At 42.4% G+C, this 24,808-nt stretch overlaps 1 protein-coding gene across 2 annotated transcripts in view; it reads left to right on the top strand.

Moving 5' to 3' along the window:
- Window positions 1–56: 56 nt before the first annotated feature.
- LOC126175474 (UBA-like domain-containing protein 1) overlaps window positions 57–24,808 on the top strand; it is a 156,411-nt gene continuing 131,659 nt past the window's right edge. For both annotated transcript variants that reach the window (XM_049922287.1, XM_049922286.1), the window contains exon 1: window positions 57–257. In XM_049922287.1, coding sequence (XP_049778244.1) covers window positions 150–257 — 108 coding nt within the window. In that variant the 5' untranslated portion in view covers window positions 57–149. The remainder of the gene's footprint in view (window positions 258–24,808) is intronic.

Raw genomic sequence — 24,808 nt, 5'->3', positions numbered from 1 at the left:
GGCGATGTGCTATTAGTGGAACAGCGAAACGCATTCAGCCAATCGAGGCACCGAAACTGACGTCATTCATGTCTGGGGGATGAGTAGTTTTGAAAACAAGTGTGGTGTCGTGACCTGTTGTGTATTATTTTGGCTCGTTTTCACGTAAAATGGACTCCTTGCGCGAGCAGGTGATGATCAATCAGTTTGTTTTGGCAGCAGGCTGTGCCAGAGAACAAGCAAAACAATTGCTGCAAGCGGCACATTGGCAGTTTGAGGTGAGATATTTGTAAACAAATGTCGACGAATGAAAATGGCTACTGTCTGTATACGCTGAAAGAACCACAATGCAAATTCATTTTGGTCGCGGAAATATCCACTAATGTTGGAGTTATTTGTTCGTGACATATACGTCGTTTCGTTAAAGTTATTGTGCCACGTGGTGAATAATAACAACAACAAATACACGGGCAGTTAAAATTTGAGAATGCACGTTGCAGTTCCTTGTGTTTTGTTATTGTTTGGTTTCTTTTGATGGATGTATTTAAACAAAACTGTTTGTTTTGCAGCCCAGGAATCAAAAATCTTTTTGTTGTAATGCAATTGTTAATGATGAAATGTTGCCAAGTGGTTTTAATTGTTTTTACCTGTTGTTTGTTGTTCATAGTACTTAAGTGACAGATTGAGGAGCAGGAAGTCGTGATCGAAAACTAACTGGCACTGTCAGCATTTGTTGGTGTTAGAAAGCCAACTAATTTATGAACAGTGTTTGCCATATACGTAAGCTAGGCAAAGAGTTTTTCAATTGTGCAAATTTTTGCTTCATGTTTATTATGAAGTTTTGAACTCATGATAAGAGAGCGTGAATTACGCAAAAAATACAGTAAATTAGACACTGCTTAGTATACATAGATATGTAGTAAAAGAATCCGAAACACCGGTATCAGTACATACTATGCACAGACTTCCGTAACTTTGAACTCTCATATTCATTTTATTTACTAACATTGTAACTGACATACAATTAATATGGAGGAAACCTCGTATTAGCACAAGGGGTTGAGTCACTAATGACTAAAAGGGACGTGATCATTGACTACTAAATGTGTGTTTTTAGTACGTGCTGTTTATGTTTTGATATACGGAACAATAGCCTACTTGAGATGGAATTTCATGCAGCAAAATTTTACGTAACTTCATATAAATATATTGCTCATCGTGTTGTTCATAATGTTATCGTATTTCATACGTTATACTATCATATTCATGTCATATCTAGCGTACAAACAAACGAAAATTATTTTATTCCGGAAACTCATTTGGCTACTTACGTAATATCCACGACAGTTAGTTTGATTGGTGGATAATGATGCAGGACAAGGAATTTTGTATTTTTTTTTTTAGGGTTGTAACCTGGACTACACTTAAATATTCTGATTACATATTGACTCTTTAGGGGTATACAGCACCACCTTGGTAATCCAGAACATTGGATTTTTACGCAGGAGGCAACAGAATTGAATTAGCCTTCCAGGCTTCTTCAGTTTGGGTTTACATTGTTTGTTGCGGGCTCTATCCTCCCTCTGCCTTTCTACTGACGTGATCCTTCCCTCGAGACAAAAACACCCACTTTCCCATTTTGATCGTCGGATTCCAGCGTCACTTCCAATCTTTTCCGGTATGTCACATAAAACCGGCGGGAGGGGGATTTTAAGAGCGTTTGCTCATTCCGTTGCCCTGCAGTACAAAGAGATACATAAAAGACCTCATTAATTAAGAAGAGACCTGATCGGTTCCATCGTGATTTCCCCCCACCCCCATCCCCAGGCAATCCATTATTAAAAAGATGATGTAGGATAGGAAAAAGTTCAAGGCTCGACTTGTTCCCCATATTCCCTCGTTTCTCAGCCAAATTATTGACTCACAGTCTGGAAACTATACGGTGTCTGTTTTGTGTCGAGTTGTTGAAATGCTTGTTGAGCGTTGATGTAACTGTTAATGTAACTGATATAACTCAAATATTACGTTTCTTGATTTTTTGTGTGAGCTGCTGTTGCTTTATTCGTGTAATACATAGATTTTTACTTCCTCTGGAGCTAACTTAATAGAATGTTGCTAGATAATCATTCTAGTACGTGTAGTACTTCTTGCAGTTAGATTTAGTCAGATCAGTGGCACCAGGGACGCGTGCCCTTGGAGTTGTTTCCTCGGGGACGCAGTTTCGTGGTAGCCGAAAAACAATTTAGGAAGGACAAAGAAAGGGGGAAGAGGGAAGGCTAAGTAGTAAGGGGAAGAAGAAAGGAATGGGTTGAAGGATACAATACTGGGAAGGGGACAGAGATGAAAGGGACTTATGAGAAGATTCTGATTGGACTGTGGCAAGTTAAAGTTTCATAAAACCTACCTTTCCTTTGTAAAGAGAGGCTAGTTTCTTATTTTCGCCTACTAGATGGGGCCAGTCCTTTTTATTCCAAGTGAGCCAATGCAACCAAAATTTTAAAAATTGTATTTTGTGATTAGTGCTTCTGTATGCGACGATTTTTGCATTGATCGCCCATGAAACATTGAAAACGAATCGCCTTATTGTTGGAAACAATCTAAGCAGCTATGGGGATCAACAAAAAATGGGAAAAGGGGTAAGCCAGCTAAGTCGAAGTTCGCCTTCGGCCCCACCCACTCTAGTTGACACCACTGAGTTAAATTCAGCAAATGATATAGTACTTTTCACCATTGTTGGTGAAGGGTGGGAGCCCAACAGACTTGGAAGTTCATACTATAGTGAGATCGAATTTAAAAGTGCCAGTGTGTGGGGCACAATCCAGAATGTATGTTCATTTGAAGAAATCTTTTAGTTATCCTTGTATTTTCCCATTTACTAACGCTTATTTCGTTCTCCCTTATATTAAGTGCTGTTAACAAGCATCTAAGAATGATTCAGTACCGAGAGGCGGTTCAGCTGCACAGGCGAATTAATAGGCAGACTGTTACGGCGTTGCAATGTTGGGCGATGCAGTAATGTTGGTACAAGTTCAGAATATTTCAACAAATTGGATTTTCTGTGCGTTTACATTCTCAGTCGCAAGGTAATATGTTAATTTTATATGGCTTTTGGGTGGCCTCATACAGCCACTAATAATAAGTCAAGAGGAAATAAACTTAAAAAATATTCATTAAAGTTTCTTAATATTTAGTAGACGAATGTAACAAATGCTATTGCAATCACTTTCGAACGTTAAAGTCAATGAATTTTAACGTAGTTAAATTGGGGAACACATGATGTCAGTGTAATCCTTGAAATTTTTTAGCACATCAAGATCGCCACAATTGTTACAAGGGGCCGGTTTCAACCGCTTTGGGCGCATCTATAGCCTGAAGGCACCACATTTAGCTGTAGAAACCGGTCACGTTGTAATAGATCCAGCCATCTAGCCCTATTTAAAAAAAATGTGTCTTTTGACTAGCACTTTCTTTTTGTCTAAGGAGGAATATTATGAGCCGGCCGCCGTGGCCGAGCGGTTCTAGGCGCTTCAGTCCGGAACCGCGCTGCTGCTACGGTTGCATGTTCGAATCCTACCTCGGGTATGGATGTGTGTAACGTCCTTAGGTTGGTTAGGTTTAAGTAGTTCTAAGTCTAGGGGACTGATGACCTCAGATGTTAAGTCCCAGCCTTAGAGCCAATTTGAATATGATGATGTCACTTGATGTTTACAATGCAGGACTAACGTCTTTTGAAACAGGTGTTATCCCTTTATATGGTAGTTGACTTCCTCTTACGGATTATACATCCAACTAAAATGTAGTTTGAAACAGCATTCATGCGATCAGACAAGCACCAACCCCACTCGACAATGAAGCGCGCTAGTCTACAGTATAGTACCCAAGAGCAGCCGACAAGCCCGAACTGTTTAGCAACAACAACAATGAAATTGTCGCACCATGGAGAATGCAAAATCAACGTGTGATAAGAGGCAGTGTGTTGACATTCCTCCCCATCTCCTATTTTCATGGTATGTTTATGACTCAGCTTAAACTACTAGTATAAGCGCGTATGCAAATTCCCTTACTGCAAAATAAGCTGGAGAAGGAAGTAACAAGAAAGCACCAACATAATAATATCCTAGAAAACTGGCGGCCCGCTCTCGTAACCGAGTTGTGAACATCACAGTCCCTCATGTTGTGAATCCGGGTTCGATTACCAGAAGTGTGTGAACTGCGTTGAGTGGAGTGCGGGGAGAGGAGGAAGCAAGCATTGGCTGACGATGGGAATGGAGCCGTTGGGGGGGGGGGGGGGGGGGACGAGGCACGCCTACCAGTAGCAGTGCTGGCACTACAAATTGCGCGTCATGCTTACACGAAAGCAGACGAAAGGCTTGGAAGTAAAATTCGCTTTAAATGTTGTTCGTAAACGGAACTGAAATAATCACGTGCATTAAAATCTATATATATATAAATGAATGTATGTATGTTTGTCTACTATGCACTCACAAACCATTCATCCGATTGCAATGAAACTTTGGTGAGTTGTTCTCCGTACGCCCAAGAAGGTTCCTAGCCGAAAAAAAAGAAATAAGACACATTCTTGAGGAGATATGACGTCATAAACAATGAGATGCCACCGCGGGAAAATACCCAGATTTATGCATCCACTATTTGAGAATGAGAGCACTTAGCGACTAGCAACAAACGTTACATACAATTTCAAACCTTTACGAAAATTTTTCTCGCTGACACCCCCCACAAAATAATGAAAGGAAAAATGGTTATCGCTTACTACATTTTCTCAGTACATACCGTAAATCTGCCGCAGTAGGCATGACGTTTTAATGTATTATTTCGTTACTATTAACTCTAATCGCAACATATTTCGCATACAGTATCCACATATACCAGTAAATGCGCCGGCAAATTTATGTCTCTTTACGACATATAATTCAGGAGATATGACGTGGTAAACATCGAGATGCGTGAAAAGTGCCGTGCAGCATTCAGTCACACGCAATATAATTTTGCGAGCATCGCTACGTAATATTGGTTTCCTTCTAACCGTAGGCCTACCGGGAGGGGTTGTTGGCGACTCCTGAGGTGGACCAGCAACTGCCTCTTCACTCATTTTGATAATGTTTAGCACAACTGCACAATAAAAACACGCAGAACAGTACAGCGCAAAACAATGAAGCAGACGACAATGGCTACCTTGTACAACACAGTCAGCTACGTAATGTTGGCAGCAGTCGAAACTGCTTGCCTACCGAAGCCTTCCGACGTTTACCGACTTCTACCGATCCAGGACTAGGGAGAGGTATGCCATCTAAAAGTTTACACACTGTAATGCCATGGACCCATTTTTTGGTGGGAGGACGACCGGGTTGCACCCAGCTTCGTGGTGCCAGTTACGGAGCTAGGTGAATGAGAGGTAGAGGCTCCAAAGCCGAAATGTCGACGACTGCAGAGAGTATTGTGTGCTGACACCAAGGAGATAAAAACTCTCTGGCCGATCCCAGGTCGCTCATAAACGCATTCGCGATGAATAGCTGAGGGTGACACACACGATCGGTCGACTATCGCGTGGTCTTCAGGACCTAATCGCAAGGTTTTCTTTCCTTTGAATACTTGCATGGTTCGTTTTCTCAGTAATCAACAACATTAATATTAGGCTCTAAATGGTTCAGATGGCTCTGAGCACTATGCGACTTAACTTCTGAGGTCTTCAGTCGCCTAGAACTTAGAACTACTTAAACCTAACTAACCAAAGGACATGACACACAACCATGCCCGAGGCAGGATTCGAGCCTGCGACCGTAGCGGTCGCTCGGTTCCAGACTGTAGCGCCTAGAGCCGCACGGCCACACCGGCCGGCAGTAATGTTAGGGCGTATTCGGCATAGCAGGGATATGATGTTAGGGTTAGTGAAATTTTGTTTTTAGTGTGTTAGTTTGTATCTCGCAATAATTTTAAGAGAAGCTTTCCCGTAAACTGCGGTATAACTTTGAGAAGGTATAGAGAATGACGGTTTTAACGTCCCGTTCACTGCAGAACCAATGGAAACGGAACAGTCCCTGATCAAGGAAGGGGGCTGTGTCCTGTTCAAGGGAACCAAGCAGGCATTTGCCTGGAGCGTTTTTTGAGTACAGAAAACCATATTCCACCCGAAGTTGAGTCGTTTGTCTCACGCCAAAGCGCCACCTTGTTCAGTGGAAATAGTTTTATGTGAGTTTTTAAAAGTTTCCTTCAAATGGAGAGACTGAAGTACAGTGCCCTCATAAAATTTCTTGTTTCTTTCACCAAGGGAAGTTCATCGAAAGCTTGTGATGTGGTTTATTCGAAACCTGCTCCCTCACTTTCAGTAATTATGAAATACGAAGCTGAACTCAGGTTTAGCCGTATTTCTATAGAAGATGAGTGATGTGAAATACGTCTTATAACTGCAACCAGGATTTTGAGAGATGTCATGAACAATCGATGATGAAATGTAGTAGCTGACCACGTCAGCAGAGCAACGAATTTGCCCGTAAAGTCATTTGGTTGTGGAAAAATTGATAGTTTTGATGTACGAACTGTAGGAGTATCCACCCTGTTCATCAGATGTGTTACCTCTGACATCATCTGTTCGACGTCTATAAAGTGATTTGTGACTGGGTATTGTTTCGAGTCCGATGAGAATGACATCTGTTGGTGTGTGTTTTTCAGACCTATCAGAATCATTGTTTCAGAATGGATTCTGCTCAAATATGAGAGGATTATGAAACCAGATAATTGCAGTTCGCTACACATGACCGGCTGTCAAGACCGGAAGACTGTTTCACCTCTCATGCAATTTGCAGTATCAATTGTTGGTTCTCTGTATATTCAGTTTTCACGTCTACATCACTAGTAGCAATTTGGACAGTAGATCTGGGAATTTAATTTTCTTTGGAGTGCTTTATTGGCACGTAGAGGTTCCCTCGGAGGCAGCTTCGTTATATGACATGGCGTGCGGTGTATTTTTTGGTAAAAACACTGCGTACCCTTTCACAAGCAAAATACCTACAAACTCCCACGCAATTCGAACACGAAAATTCGTCTGATAGCACGTCAGACATTCCAATTTTCCCATAAAGATATCTCTTTATTTAGAATTTTCCTGGCAATTAATCATTCGAAAATGGCTATTAATGTACTCAAAATTCCCCTCTTTTACAAATTCACACACACACACACACACACACACACACACGTGTACAGTGAGAGAGCACTTGATATCATGAATTTTTAACCATGTATCGGGTTGCCTCCTTTGGCGAGTCAAAAGAGGGACACTGCTGCCTTTAACAAGTCAAAAGTGGGACGCTCCTATCAAAAGGTAGCTCTTAAGATATTAAATGTGCAATTCTTACTAACATTCGTCAGTTTTGGTCCTCACACAAAATCCGAAATACACAGACGTACTTTCTTTCTGATGTAGCGCGTCCCTTCTCCTGTAGAATATGCTGACAGGCCTCTGAGCTGCACCTATTATAATTTACTTTTACAAGAAGTTCGCTTTCCACAGATATAACCTGAAGTCTATTTCACTCATCAGTACACAAATTTTTCCTCGAGGAAAACGCACGTTCTCTGTGTATGTTGTGCACACAAGAATGGAAGACATAAATTCCACTGTTTTTAATAAGTAAGGAAATACAGTTTTGCAAAGAAATGAACCCATTTTTGATCAGTTGGTAAATCTGAAGTTTTAAAAGTTACAGTGACACTTTTTAACCCTGCGAATTCATTGAACAACTCGTCACCGTTTGCTTTCATAGAGTGGTCATTTAAATATCTATAAGACTATGAAAGGTCATCTCATCTTTAATGCTAAGGACACCGAACTTTCTGAAAGGCGAGGTTTCGAAATTAAACCACTTATTGAGATAGTTTGGGCGGCTTCTCTGATAAACGTTAGCTCTCTCTATCCTAAATTTTTGCAGATAGGCTAATCTAAAGTATTTCCCGTGCAGACCAAGTCTTTGCGTGTTTTGTGACAGGCTAAGTGCTCTACGAGGAGGTAGCATATACACGTTTAAAAACTTCCGAAGCGACGTAGATGACACTGAGACAAGTGATTTAATACACGGTGTCCCACTCGAAAGAGGCCTCACAAACATGTGTAGTAATTCCGCTGAAATTGCACCATGTAATCTGTGACGTTTGACGCGGCAAACAAGATGGAGAGCAGTGGAACGGTGTTGGATCTTCACGGCGAGGGAGGCCGCCATTATCGCTAGAAAACGTGACTGCATCATTTGACGAAACAGTGTGTTAGTGACTATCGCTGTTCTGTCGGAGAGCCCATGTTTCTTGTGAAACAGTGTTGGTTTTCATTAAGACAAGATAGTTTGTTGAAAGGTTTGGTGACCAGCATGTACCGCGTAAATGCCGAGTACAAAAGTTAGTGAACAAGATGGAGAGCAGTGGAACGGTGTTGGATCTTCACGGCGGGGTAGGCCGCCATTATCGCGAGAAAACGTGACTGACGTGAAACACGTTGTTGGCCTCTTCTGCATAGTCTGTTCGACTTTTTTTCAGGAATGTGGTATGTCACGGAGTACAAGTCGCGAGCTGCGAAGAACGCCAGTGTGTATCCATACCGACTTACAGTTGTTCAGAAACTGAATGTCAGTGTCAAAGACAAACGCATTACATTTTGTCGTTGGTTTCAGCAAATTATTGCTCAGAGGCCAGGAATATTACATTACATGTGGTTCAGTGATGCGTGGTTCCACCTCTCTGGCCATGTAAACTCTCAGAATACACGTTTGTGGTGTAATAAAAATCCACATGCACTGGCAAGCAACCCCTGCATTCACAAAATACTTGCGCGCAATATCACAGCGTCGCATCATCGGACCAATTTTTTTCGAGTGTACTATGACAACTGCAGTTTACATCGAAAAGTTACGGGAACTTGTGAGAACCAATTGGACGACGGAGAACTTACCTTCGGCTGGTACCAATAGGACGGCGCCACATGCCACACGTCTCGAGTGACCGTGGCTGAGGTCGAAACATTTTTCCGCGGCAGAGTGATTTCGAAAGAACTGTGGCCCCCATGGTCACCTGATTTTTAACACCCCCTGACTGTTTCCTCTGGGGTGGCCTAAAAGGCTAGGTCCACAGGAACAAACCACACAACTTGGAAGATTTACGAGAAATCATCTGTGAAATCCAGGCAGTGATACCAGAGGTTCTGACAGCAACATTTTTGAATCAGCAGCGTCGAGTTCAACTGTGTTTACAAGTCGAGGACGGTCACTTCCAGCACCTTTCGTTATTCACCTTCATTTCCCTATGAACAAAGCATGACATACTCTTCATTTTCTCATTTTTATGCAAAGCCTATAAGTGTAATTTAAGCAAAGGTTTGTTTGTGTGGCCTCTTTCGAATGGGACAAGATCGTAAATGTGGAAATGTCACGTCACCAGCTGACCTATCTCGCCGCATTTGCAGCTGTTGAGCCTGTCGGTATGTCGTACTTGATCATCCCAAGCCAAGTTAAGAATTCAGCGCGCTAAGACCCTGGGCCCAGGTGCGCGACTTCAGTGTGTGAAGCACAGGGCTCGACTCGTGTGTTTGGCAGGCCGTATTTTTTTCCCATTGCGTTAGGCGAGGTAAGATTACTATTTTATTCGCCAGTCTCGTGGTCTTTCCTGTTTACTGCAAAGTACAGCACAACAAAAACCTACCATATTGCGTCACAAATAGCCGAACTGCGTCGTTACCAGTAAATGACCTACGTTTTCTTTACTAAGTAATGTCTGTATTTATTTATTTATTTATTTTTACGAAGAGACAGAGCGGAAGACACACAAAACTAGAGCAGCCTTTACTTGGATACAGTGAGGGCAATAGTTTTGAAACTTCAACGTTTACAATAGATCACATTTGCAAATTTACACCCAATCACATTTACAGAATGTGTTCAAAATTTGCACCGTTTGCTCGAATGCAAATATTGCATCGCTCAATCACTCCTTCACGCGCAACCGCTCGCCGAATGTGATGTGAGCTACTTCGTCTGGTGACGCCACATGTTCAACACACTTTTTTAGGGTGTTTATTTCTTGGCATTTGCGTCATCATGTGTCTTACATTAAATTACTTGCCTCAGCATCATGTACGTCGCTACGAGGGTTTTTAAACGTTAAGAAGGATCATACTGTATACTGGATATTCAGCGGGTTCCGTAAAATAGCAGAACAAGCAGTGTTTTAGTCGCGTGTCGCGCGGTGAAACAAAGAAAAGCAACAGTTTTTGCATCTGTGAACAGAGCTAATACAAAATTGAGAACGCAATGCGACCAGTTTCGATTCGACTCAGTACTCGCGATCTGATGTAGTTTTGCTGTGTTATTGTGCGTCTAAACGGCAGTTACTCACAATCTTTGTGAGACCATATGTTTCTCTATCACTAGTTTTGTGTTGTCTGTCAGAGATAAAGAGAATGTGCGGTCTGTTAGATGTCCTATAGTCTTACAAAAGCCACACACATTACAGAGATCCACGTGAAGATATGCGTTGCGTATGATGTAGCTCATTGACAGAGCGTCTATTCGTTTTTATCTTGGACGTTTCGGAGCCCGTGGAAGTACGCTTTCCCGGAGCTGTAAAGTGGGGTGTAGTTATCATATGGCAGTGAAACTTGGTGGATACGTTAATGCAGAACCGATTTACGCAGGAAACAAATTAGTTCCAGTCATTTGACCAGCCATAATGTAAGTGGACAGTTGCCATCGTATTATTTTATGCAGGCCGTAGTGCTCCACACACACCTCTTAGCCAGTACCTATAGCCACTATCGAGTAGCAAAATGCAGAAAAATTGTGCTATGCAGTTGAGGCCAAGGGCCCTGTTGCCCATGGAGCATAAAGTGGAGGTGGGGCTGCGTCGAATTCTTTTGTCTGTACTTCGGTGTTCTTTTATTTACTGACAGCGGTTATACTTATTTTTTAAATAAAAATACATGAGTTGGAAGTAGAAAATAATAAATTTACGGTAAAATTTGAGAAGAGAATAACAGCTGACTGGAAAGATTATATATAGGTATCGCTTTCCCAACATTACCTGGGGAACGGGACACGGTAGTGAACTTCAAGTCGTGTTATCCATTTTCGTATTGTCTACGTGAACATCCGTCTTCGGGAAAACTCGATTTGTTCAGTTCATGTTGATCTAATCTATGTCGGTGGTGTTTGTTTGTGTTCTGTGTGAGTTAATGTTTGTTAGGTTACATAAGAACTATAACTAGTACTAGGTTAGCTAGTGAACAAATCCTGCATGGCTTTGGAACAATCTCCTGCCCCTGTGTCGTCTGATTAAGTTATACACTGTTCCTACATAGCTGTAGGAGATATGACAAGCCACCACTAATTGTCATTAATCTTGTAAAAACATTTTTGTAGGATAAAACTAGACTTTTTGTGTAGTGGACCCATTAATTTTGTGTAATATGCGTGATATGTTTCTGTTGTTTGATTTTGCTTGCTGACTTTATATTAAATTTATATTACACTTATATTGTTACGTTTACAATGATTTGTTCATTTATGAACTACTTAACAATGTTGGGTACAGGTTTAATGTAGATTCTAGAACATCATCTATCCACAGACTATTGTAATTACTTCTACTTTTAATTAGATTCATTCATAATGCTTTTCTTATATATAAAATTCTCGTGTCATAGTGTTAGTTGCCATACTCCTCCGAAACGGCTCGATCGATTCTGATGAAATTTTACATGTATATTCGGTAGGTCTGAGAATCGGTCGTAATCTGTTTTTCATACCCCTAAGTGATAAGGATGGCCCACCCCAATTTTAGCTTATTTTTTGGACAGAACATTTTATTTTTTTATGATGTGGCATTAAAAAATACACACAACCCTAAATGTTCACCCTTCTACCACCAACCCATTTTTAATAGCGATTTTAGTAATTTAATAATTTTCGATCCCGGTCGATAACTGATCAATTATCACTTGATCAGTTATCCCCGCCAGGTGTCTACCGGTGATAGTCTTTCACTATGCGATATATAGGTAACTGAAGAAAACGTACCAAAAGCAACGACTTGAATATCCCTCTTTAAAGTCAGTACCGCCATTAGACTGTTTTTTTATTTGCAGTGTTACATTTACACGATCATGATTTCGTCTTCAAAGTGCCGTTATCAAGTGTTTTAAGCGTTATGCACATCTTAAGACACTGTGTAACACTTAAAATACTTGATAATGGCACTTTGAAGCCGAAATCATGATCGTGTAAATGTAATACTGCAAATAAAAATGGTGGCACTGACTTTAAAGAAATACAGGGTGACTCAAAAAGAATACCACAACTTTAGGAATTTAAAACTCTGCAACGACAAAAGGCAGAGCTAAGCACTATCTGTCGGCGAATTACGGGAGCTATAAAGTTTCATTTAGTTGTACATTTGTTCGCTGGAGACGCTGTTGACTAGGCGTCAGCGTCAGTTGATGCTAAGATGGCGACCGCTCAACAGAACAACAGAAAGCTTTTTGTGTTATTGAGTACGGCAGAAGTGAATCGACGACAGATGTATTTCAAACGAAGTATGGTGTTAAACCTCCTGATAGGAGGTGTATTAAACGTTGGTATAAACAGTTTACAGAGAATGTGTGTTTGTGCAAAGGGAAAAGTTCTGGACGGCCGAGAACGAGTGATGAAAATGTAGCACGCATCCAGCAAGCATTTGTTCGCAGCCCAGGAAAATCGACTCGCAGAGCTAGCAGAGAGCTGCAAATTCCACAATCAACTGTATGGAGAGTCCTACGAAAAAGGTTAGTTATGAAACCTGAACGTCAACTACCCGAGGCGATGGATCGGCCGCCAGGCAGCCCGTGACAGAGCACTTCATCACTGGCCTCCAAGAAGCCCTGATCTTACCCCCTGCGATTTTTTCTTATGGGGGTATGTTAAGGATATGGTGTTTCGGCCACCTCTCCCAGCCACCATTGATGATTTGAAACGAGAAATAACAGCAGCTATCCAAGCTGTTACGCCTGATATGCTACAGAGAGTGTGAAACGTGTTGGAGTATCGGGTTGATATTGCTCGAGTGTCTGGAGGGGACCATATTGAACATCTCTGAACTTGTTTTTGAGTGAAAAAAAAACTTTTTAAATACTCTTTGTAATGATGTATAACAGAAGGTTATATTATGTTTCTTTCATTAAATACACATTTTTAAAGTTGTGGTATTCTTTTTGAATCACCCTGTATATTATGACTGTAGCCCCACATTATGAAAAAAATTATCGAATATCCCTCTTTGAATCGACGTAACTAGACCGAGAAGTTTAACTAGGTAGCACGCGTCATTCGCCAAACCGACATTTAGGCCTAGCGCACACGCATCGATTTTTATCGTACTGAAATATATCGTACGATCAAATTCTTTTAGTCGAACAAAGAAGTTCCTATGCTCTCCTTTGTTCCTCTAAAAGAATTTAGTTGTACAATATTTTTACGTACGATATAAATCGATGCGTGTGCGCTTGACCATATTCATAAGGCTGGCGAACACGTTTCCACACGAAATTGCTGCTATGTTTGTATGCTCATGGACGAGCCGTGTATCGGCTGCAATTGTTAAATCCGCGCGATCTACCGTGAAACACTAGAACTAATAATGGCCGATACTGCCGGACTTCCCCCTAAGCCTTTCCTGACTCCCTACAGAGTTTTCGGCCATTATTATTGTTTGTGTCACGAGCTCCCGCCAGCAACGGCTGTTGTGTTACACGTATACATTGTGTTATAGACTAGAGATAATTTATATGGCAAAACTACGTTTGCCGGGTCAGCTATAACATATAAAGATTTTCAGAGGCGGAACTAAGTTCGCCGGGTGTAGCTATTGAGATATTAAATTGCAATCTTTGATTAATGTTCATGTGAGTAGTTGTGTTATGTATGTTTTCTGTGTATCTGTTAAGTGTTGTAACTGTGACTCGTTTCATCGTGAGTACAGGAGATACTTGAGCTATCTTAAGTCGGTCTATCTTCGTCTTCTGCTCCTTCAGTATTGATGTGTCTGCATACGTCCTGCAAACGTCATGTTCTGCTTTGAGATGTTGGTGATTGTATTTAACTGTCTCCACGTATCTATGTTCTGCTTTGAGATGTTGGTGATTGTATTTAACTGTCTCCACGTATCTGGATTCCTCAGTGCATCGTATAGTGCTGTTTCCGTTAATAGAACTGTGCCCCGGCGGGGGTTGACATGGCGCAACTGTAACTGCTCCCTAATATTGGGGAACATGAATAGGCTTGACAGCCCTCACCACTCTCATCTCACTCTGTTTGCCAAGTGTCCATACACCGAATTTTAGTTGGCGCCTATCTTCTATGTGGTGCCCAGTGATCTGCATCACTCACTCTCAGGTCTATCCATCTTCAAGCAGTATGATTATATCAGTTGTGTGTATTCCATGCACTACAAATAGCGAATCAATTGTGTGGTGCCGAGTGCACCAGATAGTCCAGGTAGCACTCTCCTCTGTCCTACCTAACACTGATCCTGTTCATGATGAGGGTGAGTCTGTGTGCGCATGTACTAGCTGCAAAACTCAATGATGACCTGAAAAGTGCACAGCGGTACATTCGATGTGTGAGTAGTCTGTGTCGTGTCGAATTTAATATCTCTAGTTTGTGATGTATACTTTCGGCTTTGTTTGTGATTAGTCGTATGTGTTCGTTGAAGCTATGTCGTTTTGCGTTTTATGTTTGTGTTGCGTATTTTAATTGCTAGATGTCTTTGTAGTGATCGTTCAAGCATTATGGATGCTGTTTTTCTGTGCTGCTATAGATAATTTGTTTTGGTTGCACCATTGTTGTATTGTATGTAGCATACCACTGGCGACTTTTCCAACATTGCTTTTGTGTTAGCTGATACCACAACTGACAGGTCATTAGCGTATGTAACAATCTCACCTGAACGTTCATCTCCTTCAGTTAAATTCAAGAGTGGTTCAATTGTAATATCCCAGAAGATGGGTCTGCAGTTAGAGCCTGTGGACATCGTTTGGTAATCCTTTTTACAACCTTGTGGTGGCCCTCTTGCCACTCAGCAACTTTGTTCCTACAACAATAAGGAAGACTATTGTACAGGGATCCTGGTTACCTGTAGTTCTCGAAATCGTGCAAACATGGCTGGCCACGAAAGATTATCAAAGGCACCAGCAATGTCAATAAGAATCGCAGCTGCTTACTTCTGTTATGTTTTTTTCTATAATTTAGAAAGCCCAATTAATTGTGTCGTCAATAGATTTTCCCATCCAAAACCAAACTGGTGCTGACTAAGGCCACGGAGTTCCCTGTAGCATGGAGACGGTTACACAGAAGCCTCTTGTTGACCTTAGCCAATATATTTAATAAGCAAATTGGTCCGTACGATTTTGCTTCTGATGGATCCCTATCTGTGGCTTTTTTTTTTTTTTTAACAACTACAGGTGTTGATTGTTTTCCAGACTAGAGGCACATGTCAGTGAACAGTATGGCTATAGAGAAGAGAGACTGTGCGCATTTACTGAAACTGTTTTATGTAAATTGCAGTAGTTACAGTGCTTTATTGAGAGAGTATCCCCAACTGAAAAGTCTGAGGAGATGCCCGATGCCATTAATTGGTTTAAAGATGATGATAATGAAATTCTAAAACCTGGATGAGCTTGGTGTGGCACCTGGAAGAGGAAGGCAGTGAAAGTTATTGACAAGGTTGCCGTTGCTGTGAGTGACCCTGCAGCGTGTGTCCCGGCCAGTGTTAGTGCTAGTCGCGGGAATTGCCCATCCCATGGTGAACAGTACGGAAAGTTTTGCGGTCTGTATCACATGGTACCCGAACAAGATCCAGATAGTGCACCAACTGAAACCTCTTCCGCAGCAACATTTCGAATTCACTCTTCGGTTTCAGGCACTGATGGATGTTGATGACATTTGGCGGGCAATATTCTTTTTAGTGACGAGGCACATTGTACACTACAGGGTACAGTGAATACACAGAACTGCCAAATTTGGGGTACCGTTAAACCGCGTGTTGTGGGCAAGGAGCCATTACACTCGCTGTATGTTACTCCATGATGTGGATTCACAAGCACCTTTATTCTCAGTCAGTTCTTTACAGAGAACACACCCATCCGATATGTTAGTAATCACCCAAACAACATAACCTGTAAACATGCGGCCGTATACAAGTCTGGTGTCATGGTTCTATTTCTTTGCCTAGTATTAGGATGTAATTTCGGACCTAGGCCATCTTATCCATTTACACTTCGCAGTGATCATGCATTGAAAACTTCTGATTCTGAATCGGTTAACTGTGACAGTTGAAGGCATTTTCTGACCTAATGTGATGCATACACCACTAAAGTATGTGTATTTACACTACTGGCCATTAAAATTGCTACACCAAGAAGATATGAAGATGATAAACGGGTATTCATTGGACAAATGTATTATACTAGAACTGACATGTGATTACATATTCGCGAAATTTGGGTGCATAGATCCTGAGACATCAGTACCCAGAACAACCACCTCTGGCCGTAATAATGGCCTTGATACGCCTGGGCATTGAGTCAAACAGAGCTTGGATAGCGTGTACAGGTACAGCTGCCCATGCAGCTTCAACACGATACCACACTTCATCAAGAGTAGTGACTGGCGTATTGTGACGAGCCAGTTGCTCGGCCACCATTGACCGGACGTTTTCAATTGGTGGAGATCTGGAGAATGTGCTGGCCAGGGCAGCAGTCGAACATTTTCTGTATCCAGAAAGGCCCGTACAGCACCTGCAACATGCGATCTTGCATTATCCTGCTGAAATGTAGGGTTTCGCAGGGATCGAATGAAGGGTAGAACCACAGGTCGTAACACATCTAAAATGTGACGTCCACTGCGTTCCGTGCGAACAAGAGGTGACCGAGACGTGTAACCAATGGCACCCCATACCATCATGCCGGGTGATACGCCAGTATGGCGATGAAGAATACTCGCTTCCAATGTGCGTTCACCGCGATGTCGCCAAACACGGATGTGACCATCAAGATGCTGTAAAGAGAACCTGGATTCATCCGAAAAAATAACGTTTTGCCATTCGTGCGCCATGTTCGTCGTTGAGTACACCCTCGCAGGCACTCCTGTCTGTGATGCAGCGTCAAGGGTAACTGCAGCCATGGTCTCCGAGTTGATAGTCCATGCTGCTTCAAACGTCGTCGAACTGTTCGTGCAGATGGTTGTTGTCTTGCAAACGTCCCCATCTGTTGACTCAGGGATCGAGATGTGGCTGTACGATCCGTTACAGCCATGCGGATGAGATGCCTGTCATCTCGACTGCTAGTGATACAAGGCCGTTGGGATCCAGCACGGCGTTCCGTATTACCCTCCTGAACCCACCGATTCCATATTCTGGTAACAGTCATTGGATCTCGACCAACGCGAGCAGCAATGTCGCGATACGATAAACCGCAATCGTAATAGGCTACAATCCGACCTTTATCAAAGTCGGAAACGTGATGGTACGCATATCTCCTCCTTACACGAGGCATCACAACGACGTTTCACCAGACAACGCCGGTCAACTGCTGTTTGTGTATGAGAAATCGGTTGGAAACTTTCCTCACCTCAGCACGTTGTAGGTGTCGCCACCGGCGACAACCTTGTGCGAATGCTCTGAAAAGCTAATCATTTGCATATCACAGCATCTTCTTCCTGTCGGTTAAATTTCGCGTCTGTAATACGTCATCTTCGTGGTGTAGCAATTTTAATGGCCAGTAGTGTATATATGAAATGCGGGATTGTATTCATACAGAAAATCGTAATGAAATAAGAGGAAAAGTCTACAGAAGACAGACGTTTGGTGTGGGGACTGGCAGCTGATGCTCAGTATAAATTAATGTAAATGTAAAACATTGCTTATAAATGGGCGGAAAACCCCACGGTTTTCTGGTTACATGATTGGCAATCGTCACTAGAAACAGTAAGGTGACAGTTGTAAAAATATCTGGGAGTATAATTTGGAAGTTATTTGAAGCAGAATGACCGTGTAAAACTTGTCGTAGGAGAAGCAGATACCCAAGTGAGTATCATTAAATGGTTCAAATGGCTCTGAGCACTATGGGACTTAACATCTGAGGTCATCAGTCCCCTAGAACTTAGAACTACTTAAACCTAACTAACCTAAGGACATCACACACATCCATGCCCGAGACAGGATTCGAACCTGCGACCGGAGCGGTCACGCGGTTCCAGACTGAAGCGCCTAAAACCACTTGGCCACATCGGCCGGCTGAGTATCATTAAAACAATCCTGATAATATGTAATTCATCCTCAAAAGATGTAACTTATAAAATCGTCATCGGCCTCTATCGAATACTGCTTATCAATAAAGGAACTCGACAAACCTCGTTAATTGAGAATATCCAAAGGAGCAGCACTTTTCATCACGCGTTTGTCTAGTAAGCTCAAGAGCGTCAGCTTCAAGGAGAAACTCATCAAACTCCGGTGACAGATGTCACAGGAGTGGTACTACGCATCACGATAGGTTTTACTGCTATAATTCCGATATCATATGTCGGAAGAAGAGTCAGTCATATTACTCCTGCCGGCCGTGGTGGCCGAGCGGTTCTAGGCGCTTCAGTCCGGAACAGCGCAACTGATACGGTCGCAGGTCACACTGACCGTCCCAGTGATCCGCTTCTATCGGTTTGCCATTCCTCTGTAAATGATTCGTGTCAAGTATTTTGCAGCTATGACAATTAAACTGATAGTTCTGTTATATTTACACTTGCCACAATTTATCTTTCTTACAACTGGAATTATTACATTCTTCTTGAATTCTGAGGGTATTTCGTCTGTCTCAAATATTTTGCTGACACCAGGTGGAACGGTTTTGTCATGGCTCGCTCTCCCAACGATCGCAGTACTTACGAGTGAAGCCGGCCGTTGTTGTCGAGCGGTTCTAGGCGCATCAGTCCGGAACCGCGCGACTGCTACGGTCGCAGGTTCGAATCCTGCCTCGGGCATGGATGTGTATGATGTCCTTAGGTTAGTTAGGTTTAAGTAGTTCTAAGTTCTAGGGGACTGATGACCTCAGGTGTTAAGTCCCACTGTGCTCAGAGCCATTTGAATCATATTACTCCTCGCATGTACTGCTCTCACGTGAGGAAAAAGCGTGCAGGCCAAGTCATGGGGATTTCCTCAACTAGACTCTTACTCACAGACAGCACAGGATGTCTTGGAGATTGTGTTCAACGTGTAAGTCAAGAGATTTTATAGGCTGCCTGTCCGCATCGTGCGTTAAAGCCCGCGATAAAACTCACCAAAGGAGTACATAGTGCAAGGAAAAGTCATGGAAGAAAAATACACACACACAATATTTTACAGAATTGCAATGTTTCTTCAAAGATTTTCGAATTTAGTTTACAGATGAACGAACCGAAGTTCGATTTACACTGGACGCCAACAACAAACTACCCCACGAAACGGTAAATGGTGGTGTCTTACCGTAAACACAGCGTCAACAACACGTCGCGTCTCACGGCCCAGAACTGGACAGTGAAATTGAGCTTAGGAGCGCTCTTCGACGTTACAGAAAGACTGTATATAGTTTCAGCATTAAGAGACCAGCAACGTTGTAGAATTTATTAATGGGCGAATAAAAATTCATAATATGTTTTCGTTGCAAAGATCCTGTTGATAAATTTTACACACTGCTGAGAACTGGAAAAAAAGGAAAAGTACAATAGAAGATATGTGGGATATATCATTATTAACAGCGAAAGCTGGAAATATACCAGCAAAGCAAAGTTACATTTTCTGGCCCTGATGGACCAATCTAGACCGACCGACCGCCGCGTCGTCCCATGCCAATGGTGCATTGTGGATGCGGTTGTAGGGGCATTGGGTCAGCACACCGGACTCCCGGCCGATGTCGGCTTCTTGACCTAGGAGCCGTTACTTCTCACGCAAGTAAGGAGCCAGTTGGCATTCCGAGGCTGAGGAGTGAACCCCAGTCCACCCCTCCCATCAAGGAAAAATCTGTGGTAGTACCTGAGCATAGCAGCCAGACACGCTGACCACTGAGCTACGGAGGTGTACAAAAATTACCATAATAGATGAACAAACGTTTCTGTCGACATGAGGTCACAAACGAGGCAGTCCGAGAGATAATTGCGAACGTATTGTTAGGTGATGCCACTGACTTCATTATCGAATACGAGGTATCTGAGAAAATTGATGAGACTGACAACACTGCGAACGATCTGGCAACACTGTGTTCTACTTGTGCAGACGGGTGTGTTCATCCCTTCCAGATGCTCAGAGTTTCAGCTCCGTACAGCTGTCACGTGATTTTTGAGAGCGCTTTCAGTGGAGTTGGTGTTTGTTGTGTTTCCAAAATGGAACAGCGGAATTTAGAGCGACGGTATGCCATCACGTTTTGCGTTAACCTTGGGGAATCCGCGAGTGTGACCTTCGAAAAGTTGAAACAAGCCCATGGGAAACATTCCTCGTCAAGAGCACAAGTTTTTCGCTGGCATAAATCGTTTTTGGAAAGCCGAGAACACGTTGAAGATAAAACCTTCTTCAGGGAGACCTTCAACTTTAAAATCCAACGGAAACGAACGTGTGCGTGGTCTTGTGAGATCAGACCGACGTTGAACAATAAGTATAATTGGTGACCTGTTAAACTTAAAGACTTGCACCATACATCAAATTTTGACCGAAGTTTTGCACACGCGAAAAATTTGTGCCAAAACGGTGGCGGAAAACCTCACAACTGAGCGGAAGAACAATTGAAGAACGTGTGTGTTGATCGTCTTGAGAGGATTGCCAGTGACCATGAATGGTTCAGTCGTGTAACCACAGGTGATGAATAGTGGATTTTGGAGTACGACACTGAGACATCTCGACCGAAAAAAGCTCGACTGGGCAAATCAGAACAATGCTGACGGTAGGGTTATTGTGCATAAAGAATTTGTTCCTCCAAGATAAATTATCGACTGAGTATTTTACAAAGATGCCCTTGAAAGGCTCAAGAAAAGTGTGAGTCGAGTGAGACTGGACATTGCAGTGAAGTGAATGCTGCATCATGACAACGTCCCATATCACACAGCAATTCCCATCACGGAATTTTTGCCTTGAAAAGTTCCTGTTGTTCCACAGCCCCCATCCCCTCTGCTCTTGATCTGAGTTCTTGTGACTTTTTTGTTTTTCCGAAACTGAAAAAGTCTTAAAAGGACGTAATTTTATGACGAAAAAATTATAACCGACATGTCAAAGGCCCTACCAGTTGAAGCCTTTCAGCGCTGCTACCAAGATTGGGACCAACGACCCGCCTCTGTATATCTGCCGGAGTAAATTACTTAGAAAGGGACAATATTTTTGTTTGGGAAAAAAAGAAAAAGAAACAGCTCTGGTAGATAGAAACTTTTCGTTTAAGACTCCATCCAATTTGGCTTAAATTGCACCCGCGGCGTATATTAACAAGTAATTTAATATTGTCGTTTCAGTACGTTACATAATACAGTTTACTGCCTGCTGTATTTGTTACAGGAAGTTTTCCTTGTGTCATCCTCACATTTGAATGCTATTCTGCATTCGTCTCTGGCCGGCCGAAGTGGCCGTGCGGTTAAAGGCGCTGCAGTCTGGAACCGCAAGGCCGCTACGGTCGCAGGTTCGAATCCTGCCTCGGGCATGGATATTTGTGATGTCCTTAGGTTAGTTAGGTTTAACTAGTTCTAAGTTCTAGGGGACTAATGACCTCAGAAGTTGAGTCCCATAGTGCTCAGAGCCATTTGAACCATTTGCATTCGTCTCTGCAGTGTGTTACGGTAGCATTTCTCCAAACACTCCCAGATCATCTCGTAAATCTTGACAAGAGTGTAAAGTTCGCTAATCCATTTCTTTAACTGTATCAATGGTGTGCTGCGTACTTATTATTTTAGAGAACCGTAGACAGAAACGTCCAGAGGACTGAGGCCAGGTGATCTTGGATCTTGGCCAAAATGCAGAGCCTACTTGACCCTTCTTGGACCATGCTGGCATGTTAGACGTCGTCTTAAACGAGCAGAAAAAGGTGCTGATGCTCCATCATGGATCTACCACGGTCCCCAGCTGAAAATTACGTCTAGTTAGATGCGGACTTAATCGAAAAGTTTACGTTTGAAATCCATTTGTGTGAACTAGAAATACGTTTCATACTATAATCAGTTGTGGTTCCCAACAACATATTCCCAAGTCGTTTGCGAACCCAGGTTTACTGGAAAATTTTTGCTCCTATTATCGTCTATTTTCATTCATGTCAGTGTTCGCTATTAATTATGATACTGGTACAGACAAACAGAACATGAATATTTAGATGGCAGCACTTGCAGCTCAACTTCTGTATCTTTGTTTTCTTTCAAATAACCGAGTATAGTCAAAAAGTTTCGTGTCGGTGACACAATCTGCGGGGGATGGCGCGGCAACAGCTAGCTTTGGAAATCTGTGCATTGGATTGCCTATTTATAGCTGTGGACTAATTCAATGCGACAGTACTAAGCGGATGATTTGTCGACATGCTCTGACACACCTGCAAAAAATAAATAAATAAATGAATAAATAAAATGTGTGTGAAATCTTATGGGACTTAACTGCTAAGTCATCAGTCCCTAAGCTTACACACTACTTAACCTAAATTATCCTAAGAACAAACACACACACACACCCATACCCGAGGGAGGACTCGAACCTCCACCGGGACCAGCCGCACAGTCCATGACAGCAGCGCGTCAGACCTCTCGGCTAGTTCCGCGCGGCACACCTGCTCCCTACTGCAACTACGCCATAGTGCACATTACAGATCCAAACTTGGAGAGATGGTCTGTCCAATGATATAAGTTATTTTTCTGTATATCTTGTGGTTTTCGCGCAGTCATTCACTGAAGCTCTTACGGTACTTAGGAATAAACCTGTACACAAATTTTGACGTTAGTAGATGTCCACAACGTACCAACGTCTACATTTTTTTTACATATAGTCATTGACATTCCGTGGCGTTTGATGTGACACCACATACAGTGTGAACTGATCTTTTTTCTACCGCTTACTCACTCGTTTTTAATAAAATTCTCTCGTGGTTCCAGCCGCGCGAATTGGTTTAAAATCCACGAGCTTTCGACCGAGTACTCCTTCGCCGTTGTAAGTGGTGGCCGACACTTGACAGTGACGCTCATTCCTTGTTGCTCAGCGTCTCCTGCTGACAAAAGAGTATCGTGTATTCTGAACTGACTCACGTACAGAGTTCGACAATGGTTGTCAAGAGAGCGTGTTACATTGCTCGTACATGGAGCGACGACGAGAGTCCGTTTTCGCGTCTGCTGAGCCTGCCTTTATTCGTTGGTCACTTCGGTATCTTTATTCGTAGACCACTTTTGTAGGAGTAACGTCTTTCGGAATAATGAAAAAACAGATTTTCATTGAAGTATGTGTATATTTCTGAGTTTTCCATTGCCTAAAAAGTGCATTACCTTTCGTTCTGTCTTCTTTGTCACGAAGAACGCGTTTATTTTTGAAAATATTTGGAGCTCTCAATAACTGTCGGCAAATTACTGGTTAGTAACAACATCGATCCATCCTCTCATGAGTATGAGACAAATAATAACGCTGAGGGTTGCAGGGAATGGCAATTGAATCTCAATGTAGACAAGTGTAATGTGCTGCGAATACATAGAAAGATAGATCCCTTATCATTTAGCTACAAAATAGCAGGTCAGCAACTGGAAGCAGTTAATTCCATAAAGTATCTGGAAGTACGCATTAGGAGTGATTTAAAATGGAATGATCATATAAAGTTGATCGTCGGTAAGGCAGATGCCAGACTGAGATTCATTGGAAGAATCCTAAGGAAATGCAATCCGAAAACAAAGGAAGTAGGTTACAGTACGCTTGTTCACCCACTGCTTGAATACTGCTCAGCAGTGTGGGACCCGTACCAGATAGGGTTGATAGAAGAGATAGAGAAGATCCAACGGAGAGCAGCGCGCTTTGTTACCGTATCATTTAGTAATCGCGAAAGCGTTACGGAGATGATGGATAAACTCCAGTGGAAGACTCTGCAGGAGAGACGCTCAGTAGCTCGGTACGGGCTTTTGTTAAAGTTTCGAGAACATACCTTCACCGAAGAGTCAAGCAGTATGCTCCCTCCTACGTATATCTCGCGAAGAGACCATGAGGATAAAATCAAAGAGATTAGAGCCCACACAGAAGCATACCGACAATCCTTCTTTCCACGAACAATACGAGACTGGGATAGAAGGGAGAACCGATAGAGGTACTCAGGGTACCCTCCGCCACACACCGTCAGGTGGCTTGCGGAGTATGGATGTAGATGTAGATATCAATCACCAGTGCAAAGCGGCTGTCACTCTACTATGATCAAAAGTCATTTGTATCGATAAGTGTTGGTATATTTGAAGGTAATGTGTGCAACCTGTTTCATGCCTTTTCAGGGAAGAATTGCAATTGTTTGTTATTTTACTTATTTTATATCCGTGTATAAACCTGAAGCAGAAAACTGGTGTGTTGACTTTCATGAATATTTCATTACTGCGGAGCTCGCTCGTGTCAGTTTGGCAAACATCGGCACCATGTTTTGGTAGATAAGTTACTGGCAAAGTGTATACGCAGTCGTTGTTTGAATTCCATGTATCAAAAACATTAATGGTGAACTGTTTGGATTTGTTAAGACGTTATACTGCCTTATCGTGTGAACGTAAGGTGTTGTCTCATCCAAAAACAAAGTGTAATATACTGG

Source organism: Schistocerca cancellata, chromosome 3, assembly GCF_023864275.1.
Source record: "Schistocerca cancellata isolate TAMUIC-IGC-003103 chromosome 3, iqSchCanc2.1, whole genome shotgun sequence".
NCBI lineage: Eukaryota > Metazoa > Arthropoda > Insecta > Orthoptera > Acrididae > Schistocerca > Schistocerca cancellata.
Note: the sequence above shows the minus strand (reverse complement) of the source record. Positions and strands in the feature narration are given on the sequence as shown.